The sequence below is a fragment of the Ciconia boyciana genome, chromosome 5, assembly GCF_034638445.1.
Source record: "Ciconia boyciana chromosome 5, ASM3463844v1, whole genome shotgun sequence".
Lineage (NCBI taxonomy): Eukaryota > Metazoa > Chordata > Aves > Ciconiiformes > Ciconiidae > Ciconia > Ciconia boyciana.
The window spans coordinates 860862-878875 of record NC_132938.1 but is presented as its reverse complement, the minus strand read 5'-3'; the positions used below and the strand labels follow the sequence as shown (position 1 = coordinate 878875).

General features: G+C 50.8%; 2 protein-coding genes across 10 annotated transcripts in view; both read right to left on the bottom strand.

Annotated features, from left to right (window-relative positions):
• Positions 1-2898, bottom strand: part of DYSF (dysferlin) — a 106428-nt gene extending 103530 nt beyond the window's left edge. For 3 of the 8 annotated variants that reach the window (XM_072861216.1, XM_072861219.1, XM_072861223.1), the window contains exon 1: positions 2760-2898. In XM_072861216.1, the coding sequence (XP_072717317.1) occupies positions 2760-2847 (88 nt within the window). In that variant the 5' untranslated portion in view covers positions 2848-2898. Of the gene's footprint in view, positions 1-509; positions 637-2759 lie in introns of those variants that run through there. The other 5 variants (XM_072861215.1, XM_072861220.1, XM_072861222.1 and 2 more) reach the window with 3 other exon arrangements.
• A 4087-nt stretch (positions 2899-6985) lies between these two features.
• The window catches only part of ZNF638 (zinc finger protein 638), a 61920-nt gene continuing 50891 nt past the window's right edge, over positions 6986-18014 (bottom strand). The window contains exons 21-26 of one of the 2 annotated variants that reach the window (XM_072861098.1): positions 15457-16879; positions 14748-14813; positions 11135-12134; positions 9163-9255; positions 8165-8283; positions 6986-7263 (exon numbers count right to left, since the gene is read on the bottom strand). In XM_072861098.1, the coding sequence (XP_072717199.1) occupies positions 7204-7263; positions 8165-8283; positions 9163-9255; positions 11135-12134; positions 14748-14813; positions 15457-16879 (2761 nt within the window). In that variant the 3' untranslated portion in view covers positions 6986-7203. The remainder of the gene's footprint in view (positions 7264-8164; positions 8284-9162; positions 9256-11134; positions 12135-14747; positions 14814-15456; positions 16880-18014) is intronic. The other variant, XM_072861099.1, reaches the window with a different exon arrangement.

The window sequence follows — 18014 nt, the reverse complement described above, 5'->3', positions numbered from 1 at the left end:
AAAGCAATTGAGAGCACCCAAGGGTGCAGCACCCTGCAGCAAAGCCGGGTCCTGCTCTTTGTCGGGGCTCACCCCTGTCATCCCATCGCTTTTAGATGCCGTGACACTGGGTGACAGTGCTAAATGACCGTCCCCAAGTGTGTGTGTGTGTCCCCCGGGGAAAAATCCCCGCTACCACCGAGGCGACGGCATTTCTCACTGTCCCCCACGACCCTCTGCACCCCAAAATCATGGCAGAAGAGTGTTAAAATTCACAGCCCACCCCAGGGACCCTTGGACACGCCAGCGTCATGCGTGTGAGCATGGCACGGGGAGGCATCAGAGGGTGGGGATGGAGGGGGGCTACGGCGCACTCGGTAGTGGGGTGCGGGGGGGGAATTTTGCAAGGATTTAGGACAAGGATGGAGCTTTGCAAAGCCCGGCTTTGCTGGAGGGTGCTGCAAAAGCAGAGAAAAGTCTGGCAAAGCAATAATCCTGCCCACCCCAGCCCAGATTTGGGGTCCCCTCACCTCGAAAAGTCAGGCTGGCCACCGGGTCGCTTTGTTTATCCCCTTTCTCCAAGTTGGGGAGGTGGCTGGCTCGTTGGAGCAAGCAACGCAGCATGGCTTGGCGATAGAGCAGGGTACGGTAAGGCCAAGCCAGGCTCGGTCCTGGGCAGGATCTGGCCCCCCCCCTGCCATTGTCGCCTCCCCCGTCCCGGCCCTCCCCGGGCGGGGACACGATGCGCCTCGGTGCGGCCGCTCCCGAGGTTGCAAGAGCCGGGATGCTGGGAGCCACGGGGGTCCGGAGCCGCGGAACCCGGGGTGCTGCGAGCTCCGGGGATGGCAAAGAAATCACCGGGATCCCGGGATGCAAAAGCCCTGAGATATTAAAGAAATCACCGGGATCCCGGGATGCTGCGAGCTCCGGGGATGGCAAAGAAATCACCGGGATCTTGGGATGCTGCGAGCTCCAAAATGGTAAATCAGCGGATGCCAGGGATGTTGCAAGCCCTGGAGATGGTTAATAAATCACCGGGATCCGGGGATGCTGCAGGCCCCAGAGATGGTAAATTAAATCACCGCGACCCGGGGATGCTGCGAAACTCGAGGCTGCCCGAGCCCGGGGATGCTGCAAGCCCCGGGACGGTAAATAAATCCCCGGGAGCCGGGGATGCCCTGGGGATGGTAACTCACCGGCATCGGGGTTGCTGCGAACTTGGGGTGCTGCAGCCCTGGGGGTGCCTGAGCACAGGGCGAGTTGGGGGTGCCCAGGCAGCGGGCCCCGGGGACGCTGCAGGCCCCGGGCTGGTAAATCACCGGGACTCGGGGTGCTGCAAGCCCCAAGGGTGCAAAAGCACGGGGAGCGGGGGGTGCTGCCAGTTCGGGGTGACCAAGCGCCTGGGCCCAGGGGTGCTGTGAGCTGCAGGGGTGCCCGAGCAGCGGACCCCGGGAATGAAACACCACCGGGGACGCCGGAGCAGCGGGACACGGGAGATGTCACACGCACGGGTGACACTGGAGCACCAGGACACTGGAGCAAGCCGGGGAGCTCCCAGACCCGGGGATTCCACACCACTGGGGACACGTCAGCACGGGGGGGGCTGTCTGTGGGGTGAGGTGCAGCCAGGACCCGCTCCGAGCCCCTGACACCAGTGGCTGGGGGGCACGTTCCTGCTGCCACCCCCTTCCCTGTCCCCTCGTCGCAGCCCCTGCACGCTGCCAGCTGGCGAGGGAAGGAAGAAGCCGCTGCTCAGGCCCAGCAGGCGAGGGGCTTCCCACGGCCGTGACCACGCACGGGGACGCTGTGACAGCGGGCCGGGGACCTCCGTGCCGCGAGGAAGGACCCCCCCAGCCGCAGAGCCCGGCACGACTGCGGGGGCGAGCACAGGAGAGCCGACACATGGCCCCTCTTCTCCCGCTCGCCTCGGCCCCTTCAGCGAGCCCCCAAAAAGATGCTTTTTCATCCCAAGGATGCGAACAAGCTGCGCCACGTCACGTGCTGCCTCATTTCCCCTGTCACCCCCCTGGGGGGAGGATTTGGCACCCAGGCTGGCACCGGGTGCTCCCCGCGAGGTCGCAGGCTGGTGGCCCCACGGCCACGTCGCCACCCAAGGGACCGGGGACCCGCGGGGGCCCAGCACAGCCCCCCGCGCCCTGCCCAGCCCCCAGCACCCTCTTCCCACGGGGAGACACGGTGGGGCAAGGGCTCAGCCGTGGGGTGCAGCCGAGAGGGCTGGGGGGGCGAGCCGGGGCTGTTGGGGTGCACGCAGCAGGGCAGGGGGCCGGGGAAGGGGGTGCCCGGCAGGTCCCCACCACGCAACCCGGCCCCGTGCACCCGTGGGACGTGGCGTGGGACGGCCCCGGCCCCCCTCGCCCACGGGGCCCCCCGCGATCGCCGTCCCCCCGGAGCGGAGCAGGGGCCAGAAATAGCCCGGGCTGCCGCCGGTGCTGTCACCGCTCGGCTATGTCCCCCGGCCCCCCCGGCCCGGCGCAGGGGACACAGCGGCGGCTTTGCCCCCTCCCCCGCCCCCGGCAAGGGGGGAGCCCGGGGGGGGCAGGGGGCTCCCCAGGCATCCACTCCCCACAGGTGGGCGCGGCAAGGGGCCCCACGGGGTGGGAAGGCTGCGTGGGCAATGCACATCGCCGGGGGGGGCACATCAGATAGAGGTGGGACCCCGGGGGGCGGGGGATGCAGGACCCCCCCCCTCGCCGGGACAGAGCCCGGTGCAGCCCCCCCACACCCACCCACCCGCCCCACGCAGAGCCCCCCGGCCGCACCTCCGAAGCCGGCGGAGCAGTAGGCATCGCTGATGTCCGTGTCCGGCGTGCGGACATTTTCCGCGTGGAGGATGAAGACCCGGAGCATCGTCCCGGCCCGGCCCGGCCCGGCCCGGCCCCGCCGCCCCGCTGCACCCCCGCCGGTACCCGCCGCCCCCCCCCGGCACCGCCTCTCTTAAAGGGGAAGCGCTGCGGCCGCCGGTGGATGCGGCCCCGGGGCTGGACGCGGCCCCGCGGGCGGGGCAGGGGGTGGGAGACCACCCCCATCCCCATCCCCATCCCCATCCCCATGGACGGGCCCCGGCAGCAAGGGCAGGTGAGCGGGACCCCACAGAAGGGGGGGGGAACTCGGTCTGAGCCCCCCCCCAAACGGGAGAGGTAAAGGGGCTCCGTTCCCCCGCGGGAGGGACAGGGGGGCCCAGGAGCTGCTCTTCCCTCTGCTGGCTTCCCGCGGGTGGGGGCTGCTGCAGGAGCGAGAACCGGCCCCCCCCCCAGACCCCAAGCAGGGTCCCCCCCCCTTTCTCACCCCCCGCCACGGCATGGGGAAGGGGCTGGAGACCCCCCGGGTGCAGCCCCGGCCCCTCACCGTGACGCCAGGCCGGGCCTGGGGGGGGCAACGCTACCCACAGGGTGGGAAAAGGGGGGGCTTGGGGGGGGAGAGCTACTCGCAGAGTGAACCCCACGGCACCCAAACCCCCAGCCCCGTGCTGAGCAGCACCCGTGGGTGCGTGGGGCCCATTCCCATGCCCCCCTTCCCCTGCCTCAGTTTCCCCAGCTGGGGGATGGGAGACCATCTCCTTTTGGCACAGCCGTGACCAAGCGCGCGGTGACAGGTGGGGACATCCAGGGCACCCGGCTATTTCGGGGAGGTTATTTTTACCCCTGGGTTTCCCAGCAAGCGGCTCAGCGAGGTCCCTCCCTCCCGGCCTGGCCAGGACCCCTCTCCCTGCCCCCCCCGCCCCTCCCTTTTACCCTCTTTGGCCTTCTCTAAACCCATTTCCCCACTCCTCCTGCCAGGCACTAACCCACCACACCGAAAACGCACGGCCGCCGTGACCAGCGCAGGGATCGGCCACCGAAGCAGAAAGCCAGCAGCGTAACGGCGTTTGGGTGAAACGTAATTATCGGTGAGACTAAAACCGAGGGCGCTCGCAGGAAACGGCCCAGCCACAGGGTCCTCCGGCCACAGGGTCCTCCGGCCACGGGGTCCCCCAGCACCCCTATTCCCCTTCCCACGGCTCCGTCCCCTTCGCTCCCCGCGTGTCCTTTGCCTGTTTAGCACGAGTCCCCTCGAAAGAGCCCGTCCGTCCCTTGTCTCTCCCCCCTTCGGCTCACCAGCGGCATCCACGTCCCCACTGCATTGCACCAAGCGACCTGCAGGCCCTGCGATATCAGCCAAGACCCTTAAATAATAAACTCGAGCTTATTTTTTCCCCCCACATCACCCTGGGCTTTTTTTTCTCCTCAAAAGTAGCCCCCGCAGCTCCTGCAGCTTTTCCCGGGGCCGCTGCAGCACGCCCCTGGTTTTACCCGCGATGCTCCGGCGTCTCAAAGGGAAGGATCGGGCCCAAGCTGGGGCCTGGGAGCGGCGAGGGGAAGGGAAGCGGATGCGGAGCAGAAAACAGGATTTACTGACCCAGTCCCCATCCCCGGCCCTCGACAACCTTCAGGGCCACGCTCCGCCTCGCAGCACCCCAAACTCCTGCTGGTGGGGGGTACCTGGGGAGGCTGCAACCCCCTGACAAGCCAAATTGTTTTTGTCGTTTGCCAACGCCTCACCCTTGGGGCAGCCCTTAAAACTGCTGAGCTGGTCGCGTCGCAGATGATTTCTCAGCATCTCTCTAGGAAAAGCTGCTTCTTTTAAAACAAGAACTCTGGTAAAACCATGTCGAGTTCGGTGAGGAGGGGTGGTTATCGCCCCAAAGCATTCAGGGGAGGGTGTGCAAGAGGGGGGACAGAGCAGGGAGAGGGGCCGCTTCCACCGCCCCGACACCCCCAAGTCCGGTCCCACCCGGCAGCTGCCGGTGAGCCCACGCAGGGGAGCGGAGCAGGGCCGGGGGACCGCAGCCCGACCCACCGGCACGCAAGGCAGAGGGCCCAAAGGGAGCGGCGGGTCCCCGGGGCGCTCGTCTCTTCCTCAGCCCTCCGTACGCTCAGCCAAAGGCAAATGTGGACCGCAGCTTGCGTGGCAGAAGCAGGAATGAAGAACAACATTGTTTTCTCGTCCTCTGCAGAGATAAAGCAACAAAGAGAAACCAGGGCAAGACATGGCCTTCCTGACTGCGGAGAGGGACTCTGGAAACTCCAAAATAAAGCTGCATTGTAAAGGAGATGGGACTAAGGAGGACAAAAAGCCACGTCCCGCGCTCTGGTGAGGCTGGGAAAAGCGCTGCCAAGCCCTCGAGCTCGCCGGGGAGCGGAGGAGGCTGCCGGCAGCTCCCTGCGGAGCCTCGGACTCTCCCCACTGCGGGGCAGCTCGGCCACACAGCTCTGCAGATGCTTTCTGCACCTCCCCGCAGGCTCTGCGCACCAAATTCCAGTTTGTACCCCCCCCCCTTATTTCCCCAACAGTAACTGGATAAATAACTGAGAGCAATTAAGCAGTTAAATAACATCACAGCGATCTCATCTGTGCTGCTCGCTGCTTTGGAGCAGGGGATGGCTCCTCCCAAGCAGGCAGCGGAGAGAGAAGAGGAGGGAGATGGATGCGCATGTGCACTCGCACACACGCTCCTACCCTGAATCATGCTCTCTGACTTGCCAAATATTCGCGGGTCTAAATCCTTCATGCGCATTTTTGAGAGGCTTCTCTCTTCCCACGGGGCTGGACCCGCCGGGACAGACCAGCGCAGTGACTCACCGGCACACGCGGGCAGCAAGGTCGCCCAGAGCAGCGTTCCTTACCGCGGGACTGAAGGAAAAAAAGAGTAATTAAAAAAAAAAAAGCCCAACCAGAAAGAATCTGGGGTTTATGAAGTTCTGTTCACGATATAAAGTTCTGTTCATGACTTCCCGAGTAAGCTGCTGTCAGACAGCAAAACCGCTCCGTCGCCTCTGCGAGCAGCCCAGAGCAAAGCCTTCGTTTTGGAGCCTTCGGGTCAAGCTCTGTCCTCTTCGCACATCCACGGCACGGACTTCAGGCGTGGACAGGTACTTAAAGACGTTTACCAGCTCAGTATCATTCGAGAGCTTCAACACATGAAGCACAAGTACCTCTTTCTGCATACGCTTGCTCTTGAAGAAGCAAGGTCCTACAAGTCTGAGGGACTTCACGGGATCGTCTCCCATCAAGGAACACGTTTCGCAGCAGCCATATGCAGGTGCTGCCTTTGCTAAACCCGAAGTGCAGTTTATTTTGGTGCGTTACTGATCGGTCTGAAGACACAAGGATTTTTGTAGCAGCTGTGGCACAGGTATGACTTGTAATATCCCCAGCAGGCAGAACCACAGAGCCCCTCATTTTCCTTGGCCGTGGAGGAACACTTCTTTACTCTTCCTCCAGGAACACGATTCAGCCCAAGTCAACTACCCGAAGTCTGAAGGAGCGGCGGAGACAACGGTGGATTTTTAAAAAACCGTCTTTTAAATAAATTTCAAGTGGCTAGGTGACAAATAAAAGCTCAAAGCAAAGTCACTCGTGACCCAGACTGCGATCCACCGTTAAGAGCATGCCAGCCAGAGACCCAGACTTAGCAGTGAGCAGCGTTCAAGAGCAGATTACAAAGTTCAGCCATGCTGCTGAGCGCTCCACAGGCTTTGACCTACAGACTGGAACAAACGAGGGAAAAACAACCCAAAATACACAAGCAAACTCGGTCACCAAGGAGAAACAGCAAGGGACGGTGACCTCCCTGGCTGAGCGCAGTAACGACAGGCATGTTAAGGCAGTGCTGGAACAGGCTTTGCTCCCCTTGATGGCCTCGGCTTTATCTTCCCGAGTACGTGAGACTGCAGAGGCCATCGGGGAAAAGGTGGCTAAAGGGAGGATAACAATCCACAGGGCAAGCACAATCTTTACCATGGGGGTCTCTGCTTCGGGGCAGTACGGAGCATATGCAGCACGTGAAATTTCACCCGCCGAGAGCTCCGCAGAGCAGCACCAGAGAGAGATCTCCGGAATGAACTCCCTCCTAGTCTCTGGTGTGATCCAGAGTTAACGAAACACAATAAATCACACCCAACACAATCCCCTGGTGTTAACTATACAGTAAGAACATTTATTTCATGTCAACACTTGTAAAAGAAGTCTCTTCCGAGTCAGATGATTTGATATACAAGTCAAAGCCACCGTACGTTTTTCTTTTAGTCTCTCTATACTGAGCTCAAATTTATACAACATGAATGCTTGTTTCTGAAACAAAATTACAAATTAAATCATAACAAAATACACAAAATTGACTGGACCCTAAGTTTAATTCACTGAAAGAATTCTTCTTTCCTCCGATCACCTTGAACTCCGCTCTTCCCCGTCGTTATCTTCATCCTTCTGCTTGGCCATGAACTTCTGTAGAAATAAAGGTAGGCAGTGAAAAGATACCGCTGCGTTATTCCTCAGTCCGCGACAAGATCACGCTCTAAAAAAACAGTGCAGGTTTCATAAATGCATCGGCCAAAAGTCAGCCTTGTACTGGTAACGTGTGATCTGTGCCAAAAAACACTCCAAAAAGTTTTGCTCACAAACCGGCACACACGCAGTCACCGAGAGGTGAAGCTCCCGAGTGGAATGTGGCAAAACATTAGGTGTCAGGATTTCACGTGACGACGGGGCACCTGTGTCTGGTCATGAAATAGTAAATAGTTATTCAATATTCACCGCAGGCTGCGTATTCATTACGCCCACCTTACAGAAGTCTACGTCACTAAGTATCTTCCCAGTCTTCTACCCCTCACATCAGCACCTCGCGCAGGAAGGGGCTGCCTCTCCCCCCAGCCGGGTACACGCCGTGTCCTTGCCAGCCGGCACCGGCTGGGGGGAGTTCTGACCCCAAACTTAAAGTTTCTGGCTGCCAAATTGACCCCAAACTTAAGTTTTCTGGCTGCCAAACTGACCTTCTGGTCATTTTATATCTGCAAGATATTTTAGCCTGTCCGCAGTTTCAGCAAGCCAGGCAATCTGACCAAACCATGCTTTCGGACACAACACTGCATAGTTTTTAAAAAACGCTTCTTAAAAATGAAGGGAAGATGACAGCTGTCTCCCCGCCTTCCGAGGGAAGGAAGGCTTCAGGTAGGTGATAAGCTTGAGCAATTTAATAGTATCTGTGTCCGAGGTTAAAACTAAAACCCGTTGAAGTATTAATACGAGCTCCCTATGCCACTAGGAAATTATTAGCACTCGTTAAAGCAAAACATTTTTAGAACGATATTCTTTTCACCCTGTGTCTTTGGAGAAGCTTCAGCATTACCTCCATGTTTTGCTGATGAAGCGCTGTCTTGCAGTGATTTTTCACAGACGTTTCATCTGCGTAGAACAGCGAGCAGATCTGACAGAAAAAGCCTGCCTTTGGAACTAGGTAATCCAAATCTGAAGAGACAGCACACAACATTAACGTTAACAAAACACAGCTTTAAAACATCCCCTTAACAAAACACAGCTTGAAAAAAATAAAATAAAATAAAATAAATCAGATTCCTTTAGCCAAATCTGTACAATTGGTTATTACTAGAAGTTAGTTAGTTACATTTTTTTCAGTATTCAAAAAATCAGGCTTCTAATCCAAGTTGGTCACCTGCCCCAGCTCCGATAAACAGAGAACGACCCGTACTTTTCTGTCAAGAGAACAACTGACCTTCTGGATCTGAAGCTCAGCGTCTTTTGGCCTTAAAGTACTTTATATACAACTCATTTGCCAAGTTTAACCTCTGTCTTGCAGTGTGTTACGCAAGCATTTTCTGTCAGAGGGAATATTACACAAGCCATCAGGCAAGGATCCATATTTTCCGAGCAACTTCTTTTACAGTTCAAGCGTTATCAGTAGTTTTATATAAAAGTATTTTAGATGAGGATCTTGGAATATATGTATATATACGCACACATATTTTTAAAACCATGTAAGCAGTTCCTTCATTTCTATACATTGAGAGGAGGTTGGTAATAAAACTCATAACAGGATTAGAACAGTAGGTAGGTATTACACTGCACTAATTATGAATAAATTAGCCTATATGCGTATATTAAATTTTAGGAAAAAAAGAACTTTCAGCTTTGCTGCTGCTATTAAGCCAACAGCAGAAACTTGTTCAACGTGCACGTGTAGGAGCCAAGATAAAAACACAAATTATGGGTCATGACTTCAAAGTTAAATGTGGTAATGAGGCAAAGGAGGCATTTTCAAACAGGCAAGAGAGCCGTCTTCCAGCAAGAAAACTACGGAGCATTTGGGGTGGGCTTTTTTGTTTTTACCTTTTGGAGTACTCGGCATCTTTGATGCATCTGAAGAAGCCATTTTCTTCCGCTTAGACTCTGGTTCTTTCTCTCCTGAGCCCAGCTGATCTCCTGGAGGCCATAAACGCACGTTAAACACAGGTATCCGCTGTTTAAAGGTACTCTATACGTAGCCATAATGGCTCGTTGCTGCCTGAAACAACCACCACCTGTATGGCCCTCGCTGTTTTCTACACTATCCGGTTTGGTCTTTCCATAGAGCAATTTTCAGGAACTCCTGACATCAATCTCACAGGCAAGACTTCCAAACACAGCCCGGGCTCTGCGGTGAATGACTCCAGAAGCACTCTCGACCACACGGCACTCTTCAGAGAAGCACCGCCGCCGCTCTCAGCTGCCTTCCTCTACAGCTCCTATCAGCAGCTTCAAACCAGCTTTGTGACTGCGATCACAAAAATCTCAACTTCTTTATCATACAAGCTACCAAGCTTTCTTGAATTAATCTAGCTCGAGGTCCGACAGCTGTATTTCAGCTTCGTTACAGAACCAGTCGAAGCCTACCGAATACGTTATTGGATTAACCAGCTCTAAGGAAAGATCAAAATCAACATTTTAAGATTTTTTTGGAGAGGAGGAGTTTGACAGAGTCTCCTCTATTACAAGACAAACAAGGTGTTTGATTTTGAGACCATCAAAGCAGTCCAACTGGCAGGTGAAGAGTCACATATCAAAAATACCTGTTTTCTTTCTAATTCTATGTTAAAATAATCTAGATACCAGTACGTCCTCGGCAAGGTTAACACAATAAATCCTTTCCCTTAATAACAAAACCCAGGAAGCTGTCAAAGGAACGCAGCAGACAGCATCGCTCTCGCATCCCCTAGATGTTTCAGCAGACTGAGTATCTCACCGTAAGTATCTTACTATATTTAGTGTGTATCAAATACTTTTATTATAATTTGCTGCTACCAGTTAGATCAGAAATCAGCTCAAGGGCTTGGATATTTTAAGAGGTCTTCTTGCAGCTAACTTGCTAATAGAACATGGAAAATATTTTGCATTTTCAGTAAATGCTTCTGTTAGTCATGGGGAAGCTTATGTTCTATAGCATTAACAAGATTAAAACAATATATAATGTTTGAATATTTTTGGGCGTGTATAAAGTAAACGAATCCCTTTCCTAACGTTTACAGAAACTGAAGTTTCAAATACTCTGTTTTAAGCGAGATATCTGCTGCTCCTGCAGCTCCTCCGTATCTGCACTACTCGGGTTGCCTCTGCTACGCAATGAGCGTGAGACGGGAGAAAAGCTTTTCCAAAACATCAGAACAAAAGGTGCCGCGTCAGTGCTCAGCTCCGTCGGCGGAGACGGAAAGCAGACTCGAGACTGGCGGACTGCATCACGTAGAGCCTTCACCCACACTTTGGCCAAATCTCTTCTCGTGTGCGGGTTATATTTAGCTCTCCCTACTTGGCTCTGTGTTAGACTTTCTTAACCCTTTGCTAATTCCGTGCTACAGACGTTCTTCTACATTTTTTTCCTCTAGATCCGGCCTGGAAGCTGTTACATCTTTCTATCTGTGTGTCTATTTCATTTGTCTCACCTTAATAAAGTTTGGCCCTGTAATTACAGACTATAAATAATCTGTGTTAGGTAGTTTACCAGGCCTTGCGTTAAAAGCAAGAAAAGAAACTGTTCTCCTCAATTTTAGCCATCATAAACACCAAATGAACACTTCAATTCGATACGCAGCTTACTTTTACATCAAAAGAAAGATGCATTGTAAAATGCATTAATAAAATACCCTACCTGCAAGCCGCTGCTCACGCTCAGTCTCTGTTTTTCCCCAGCATCTCTCTCATTAACTTTGTCAAAGATTTGGGGTTTTTCAGCTTCCTCTATTTGCTACAGGGATCTCTTTGTGCTTGGCACTGATGACAAGCATCTTATTTTCTACTTCCCCTCCAGAAACTAAGAGAGGTTCCTTACCTTTTGACTTTGAGATGGCAATGATTTCTTCTTCTGGACTCATATCTCCTAGAATTTCCATTTCTTCTGGTCCTGCAACAGCAACAATGTCCTCCTCTTCTGGTCCTGCAATGGCAGCAATTTCTTCTTCTTCTGGTCCTGCGACGGCAACAATATCTTCGTCGTCTTCATCCTCGTTCAGATTTTGCCCTGGGAAAGTATTTTCTTCTTCCTCATCCTCCTCTCCAACTTCATCTACCGTAACAAAGTTTAGTTCCTCTTTTAGGCGATCAAAATCAGCCAGAAAATCATCTTCATCTTCGTTAACTTCATCCAAAGTCACTAGAGGGTTATCTTCATTGTCCTCTTGTATTTCATCCACTGTCACTAAAGCACTGGGATCATCAGGCACCTGAGAGGAAGCGCAGTCTCCAGTATCCTCAGCAGTCACTTTATCCTCCTCCTTCTGTTTCAGCACATCCTCAATATTCAAGTCCGTAGGTTCATTCAGGGGCAGCTCTTCTACTTCACCGATTTCATCTACAGTTACCAAGGGTTCGGCTTTCAAATCCTGCTCCTCAAAAACAGACCCAGGGATGTCTTTATGCGAACTAAGGTCCTCCTGTTCAGATATCTCATCCAAAGTAACAAGGGACTGGGGATCCTTTACTGCTTCGGACATAAGTTCTTCCTCTTCCATCACTTCATCCACTACAACCAGGCCCTGCGGGTCACTGAGGGCTTCTAAATGAGCGACTCCCATTAGCTGTGCAGTCACATCCTCCTCCTCACCGATTTCATCCAAAGTGACAAAAGAGAGTTCGCTTTCAGCAATGCGTGCTATGGAGCTTTTCCCTTTCCTTCTCTTAGAACTAGGCTCAGAAGAGGAGTTGGTTTTAGCACCATCTTTTCTCTTTCCCCTCGGTGGATTTCGCCGTGTTTTAACGGGAGACTCAATTTCCTCTACGACCTCGTCCACAGTAACAAATTCATCCAGGTTAAACGGAAACAGCTCTTCTTCCTAGGGAGTGTAAAAATGTGACTATAACAAAGTTTTATCATTTGCCCAGTGACACAAACACCTCCATCCGCAGGGTGCCTCATGAAAAAATATCTACACACTGAACCTGGCTGAAGGGGGGGAAAAAGAAAATGCAACTTGACTTAAGGGTAGAAAAATTTCAGACCTTCGGTGTCATGTGGAAGAGTTTTCATTATCAGCATTTGTGTTAGGTAAGTGGATTTAATTCAGAAACCCAAAGCATTTTGCAAAAACACAGCGGATGACTAGACAAAATCTATGTCTATTAAAAGAACCGGGCCAATGCCCTGAAAACTCATGCATATTTTTGCACTCACTTGCAGGAAGACTAGTGAAAATCTGAATACCTCCACAGTATCCTTCAAAAATACTATTATCTTGTGTCGTATCTCATTCTCTTCCCTAAGCATACGCTGTTGGCCGCTGCTACAAAAACAGGAGACTACATCAGATGTTTCGATGCAGCAAAATCATTCTGTGTCCTGATGACTACTCCCTGTTCCATCTTGCCTCTTTGGTTCCAATCTCCTGACAAACCTCTCCGTTTCAGAGAGGCTCTCCCATGGCCAGGAAAGGGCTCCCAGTACTGGAACCTCCCCACGTTCCTCTATAACCAACACGTACAAGAAGATCATTTTCTCCTTTTGTTAAGGCCTGACTAGCCCCACAGACGCTCTGGCAGACTTGCTGCTCCTCCTGTGCCAGCCATACCTCATTAGGGGCCAGGGGGCAAGCTCCAGCTTTCTGGCAAATGCCTTACTGTATTTTTATGTTTAAGACGTCAGAGCCCGACCCTTTCTATTTCTCCTCGGTCAGTGGCATGCTCTTACTGGAGCGTGTCTTGCACCTAAAACTCCTCCTCCCTTGCAGTTTGACCACGCCAGCTTTCATCAGGGCTCACACAATTTATTCGAGGACCACGGGAAAGAATTAGCAGCAACTTAATGCCATACGTAGCTGAGAACATCTGGAGGAAGATGTATGGATAAATGTTGAATTTAATACAAGAGTGAATTAATCCAAATTACTTTTAGGTTATGTGAATAGACAGCAGTCATGTTTTTGGACCAGAGCGTTATACTTTGTTCACTGTAAAATAGCTATGCATTTATAATCAGGATGGTAGGATAAGGTGGATAAGATGGGTACTTAAGTCAATTAATAAATTCAGACATTAAAACGCATCCAAATATCTATTGCACCCCAAATTATGTATTCAATTTCTTCAATGAACGATTCCCAATCTTTTTTTTGCAAAATATTTCATCCTACCATCAAATACTGCTCGGTATCTTACACAAGAAGAGTGAAAAGACCCTTGTCAAAGCAGAACTTTAAAGCCAAGGCAAGATGAAGTTTCCTCTGTTAGAGAGTAACAGAGCAGCTAAGAAATACTAAAAAGAATCCTCCAGCAGAAAAAGTAATCTGAAATTCAAAGGCTACATGCCTTCTCTTCCCTTTCTTTTTTAAAAAGCTAAGAAATACTAGAAATAACATGTGCCTCCACCCACATTCTGATGAAGAAACTTGAGGAATATTTAATGCAAGGTGGGCACAGCGAAGCAAAAGAAAGAAAATATCTGGTTACGTTTCAACTGAAATCAAACGTTACTGTATTCTTTCTGCCATGAAAAGGAGAACACGGATCTTGGTTCTTATCAGCTGCGTAACAGTGAAGAATAAAGGTGTAAGAAGTAATAGACATTACAAAACCTTCTTCCAGAGGTGCAGAATTTCCTCTTGGGGATCAAACACATCTGGAACATCAGATGTGAAAGTGTCCTCTGTTACCATCGCTATCGTCAACCTCACAAGCACACTGTGCTGGTGATGCAGGAAGTTTATGGGGCTAAAGATTAATAAAAGGATTCAGGTCTCCACCTTTATCTCAGAAATCCCTTTTCCACAGGGACCCACTACTTACCTGGTAGATCTTTGATTTGATCCTGTAACGCTACTTCTACAAACTCATCAATATGGATTTTTATTCTCTTCCTTCTGCTTTTCTTTCCCAAAGCCCAAGCTATCTAAAAGAGAGAGAGGGTATCTCTCTTCACCTTCCTGTAAAAATGCAGACTCTTTAGCAGTTGAGCCTACAGGCTCCCAAGCTCTTCTTCAAACCAACACTGCACCAAAAATATACAGTAATCCTTGCTCTGCAGAACCCACTGGAAATACCTTTGCATGGAAGAGATGGAGATGTTCCATCACCATGGATGGAGATGTTCTGACTCCCTCCCTTTGTATGAAATCATTTATAAAGAGCTAGAAGACTTCAGCCTTCCTTCCTCTCCTCACAAGTGTGGTGACAAATAAAGATCTCATGCAGGCAACTGGAGAGCCAATGAATTAATTCTCTCTCAAAAAAAAAAAGATACTTGAGACCAAAAAACACCTCCTCTTAACACTCGCTTCCTGAATTAAGCTTCTCTTCCAAATGGCTTGACTTTACAGCTTTATGCCCATAGCCTGTAACAACTACTAATACAAAAAATTCCGTAGGGAAGGGTGCTAAAGGTTCTTAGTACACACACACACACACGCACTTCCAAGACAATCTGACTTTAAGTTCATTTATGGTTACATCCTTACCTCCTTTTGTTTCGCACTGCTGCTAGTGCCACTTTTGGAAGTTTTAGTATTGCCACCAAGAGAAGCCTGCAAAATTAGACAAAAGTTCACATGAAATCAGTTAAGCCAACTAACCTGTCCACAAGAGAAAAAATAATAAAAATAAAAATTAAAAAAAAAAATCAGCTATTTTTTCCCTTAATGAACTTTTTTAAGTTGTCCAGATTGCTGCTTCTGATCACATGCTTGGCAAATACAGAACTAAGCCAACCGTCAGTGGTAGAGTCCAGGCATACAGTCTCTAGCAACAAGTCACAGGTAATACCTTGCTTAGTAGCCTCTTTTCAGTAACCAGTGTCTGTGCAGGACTTGACAAAGCAAATATCAGCTCACAAAAGGACAGAAAGCTTATTAATTCCCATTCAGAACTAGTCCAAGAACATAAAGTTATGACACTCAATAAAGATTCGCTTCAAAAATACCTTCCTGCAATTTTTTCCAAGTAGCATTTTCAAACCAGTTACATACTTGCGTTGCACACGCTGCATCTAAAAGCAACTGGTTGCCCGCCATCTCGCTATTCCAACTTGTCTGTTGGCCCAAACCAGCTGAGTGACTTACGGAAAAGGGAAGGGGAACATAATCTCATTGTCCCATACTCAACATCTGAGAGAAGCATGGAGTTAGTTACTGATCAGGCACACTGAACCGGCCTTCCTGCCCTCCTCACCTTATTGCTGCTGTTGTCTTTCTTCATGCTGGATGATCTACTCTCTCCCTCTTGAGACTGTTTTGAACTAGCCCTAGATTCCACTCGTGAGTCCTTCTCTTGCTGAGATGAATTCCTCCCATTGCCTCCCTTTCCATCAACAACAGAACTTCTGCTCACTTTACATTTGCCGCTGCCATCTCCCAGGCTTGATCGGCCGCCACCAGGTCGCAGATGACCCTCTTCTTCTGATGCCATTTTCTTCTCCACCGCTGCTTGGCCTCGGGTCTCAGGCTTCGAGGGAGCTTTCTGCTCCCCTCCTTTACACAGGGAAGGCTCATTTCTCCGTACTGGAACCCTTGACTTTGATATATCCAGAAGAGACACCACTGCCTTTAAAATCGTTTTACCAACAGAGGAAGATTCCTTGACAGACAGAGAGGAGTTTAACGTAACTGCTTTGTGGGTTTCATCAGTTTTTGCTGGTCCTGTCCCTTTCTTTTGATGGGCTCTGATTAAACTTCCCTCGTTGTTCTCATTGACAGTGTTGGCAGCATCTTCCATAGCAGCCCCAACCTTGGTCACAGATTTTTCAAGTTTCTTCTCTGTTTCTGCCCCAGTCTTGATCAAAAGTTTTTCAGGGTTCCCCTCCGCAGCTCTTCCAACTTTGAGCGCAGACTCTTCTCGTTTCATCTCTGTGTCTGCTCCAGCTACATCCAGTTTCTTCTCCACGGCTACCCCAGTTTTAAGTACAGGCTTCTTCTCTGTTATGGGAGCAACAGACATTTTATGTTCGGTTTTCACAGCATCAGAAACGGTATTTTTTTCAGGAGCATCCAACTTGTTTGTCTGCGTGACAACAGATGACACCATCCCCACTGAAGCTGCATCAGGATCAGGGGGAACCGCTTCAGGGACAGCCCCTGTCATATCCCCTGCTGCCAGCTTCACAGCATGGTCTGATGGCACGTCTTCAGCCTGGCCCGCATCGGACAATTCTTCTGGTCGTTCAATGGCAGGAGCAGACAACTCTTCATCTTTCTCTTTAATCTCCTTCTCTGATGCGGATACAACAGCCGATTCAAACAACTGTGGTTCAGTATTATCTTTAACTGCCTCTTCTTTCTCCGCGCTGGAAGGCAGCAGCAGCATCTCTTCTGACTTGGCTTCAGATGATTCGGTAGCAGCGGATTTGATAGATGCCACAGCAGCTTCAACTCCAGCGCCCACTTTCTCCACAGACGTTTCTGCCAGTCTTGGAGCAGACTCCCTTACTGCTCTTTCAAGATGGGACTCAGAGGGCTCTATCTGTACTGCTGACATCTCGTCTTTGACATTAGAGATGGAAATGGGTTCTTTCTTTGCCACACTAGGCTCTACTCGAGGATTAGCAGCTGCTGTTTGCACCACTCCTGATCCCTCTGGATATTTTTTCAAGCCAGAGCTAAATGCATTTAAAAAAAACAGAAGAAATCAAACTATGTTGAGAATTCTACAGTTACCAGTAACCTCTTGACGCCAATGGTGGGGGCTTTCCTGATGCATTAGTGCTTAGCATTTGGAAATCTAGCCTATCAGTGTTAAAATGGTTAAAAACATTGAGGCGAATAGCTGATTAGTGTTATGCTTCTGTTTAATCCACCTCAGTACCGCAAGCCTCTTACACTTCGAATTACATTACTTGTAGTCAGACCTCTCAAGGTAGCACTCACTGCGGATGCGCCCTGTGACCTGAGCGCTGGCATGAACTCCTAAAATTTAGATCCCCTGATGCAAGGCAGACTGTGGAAGCACATACACAGCGAAAACAAAGCTTCAGTCTCCCTGTATAAAGGAATTACCAGAGTTTTGTTATGTTTGAAGACAGCAGGCTCTGCAGTCACCAACCTAGAGAACTCTTCCAGTAGCTGGGAGTCTGAAGTTTGTTAATTTGGGGGGGTTCAGGTTTGGGGGGAGGGAGGGGTTGCTTTGGTTTTAAACTGCATTGACCTCGCACAATAGCAGGGAACACAGTACGTGCACAGAGGCTCCTGTTGGCCAGGCTCTGTTTTCACTGTATAATCCCACTGTCAGCTCTCAGGATAATAAAGCCCAAGATGACAATGCAGAGGATAGCACTTTTCAGAGAACTTGAGTTACAGTAAGTGCATTATCCTTCTCTGAAAGAAAGAATCCTCCGTAGATGATCTTGGGAGACACTGAAACTAGAGATGTCTGTGCCCCTTTCCCACAAAGCTCGAGACGACGAGCATCCCAACACCTCGCGCATCTCTAGATGGAAAGGTGCCGACAATACCAATGCTGACAATCTCGTTAAGTGTCGAAACAAACACAAAAGCAGCAAACACACATAATTAATCAGTGGTTATGCACAATGGAGCAGCTTGCACTATCGTTTCTCAGAACCTATGTATATGAAGAAAGGGTGCACATTTGTATAAACCCTCATGAAAATAAAAAAGAGCAGAGGAGTCTGCCGTTTCGGTAATACTCCTAGCATGATGTGAGCAAGAAAATGGAAGGCTAGAGCAAATGGAACTCAGCGCTGACAAAAATGTTAAGTCTCGAAGTGGCCAGAT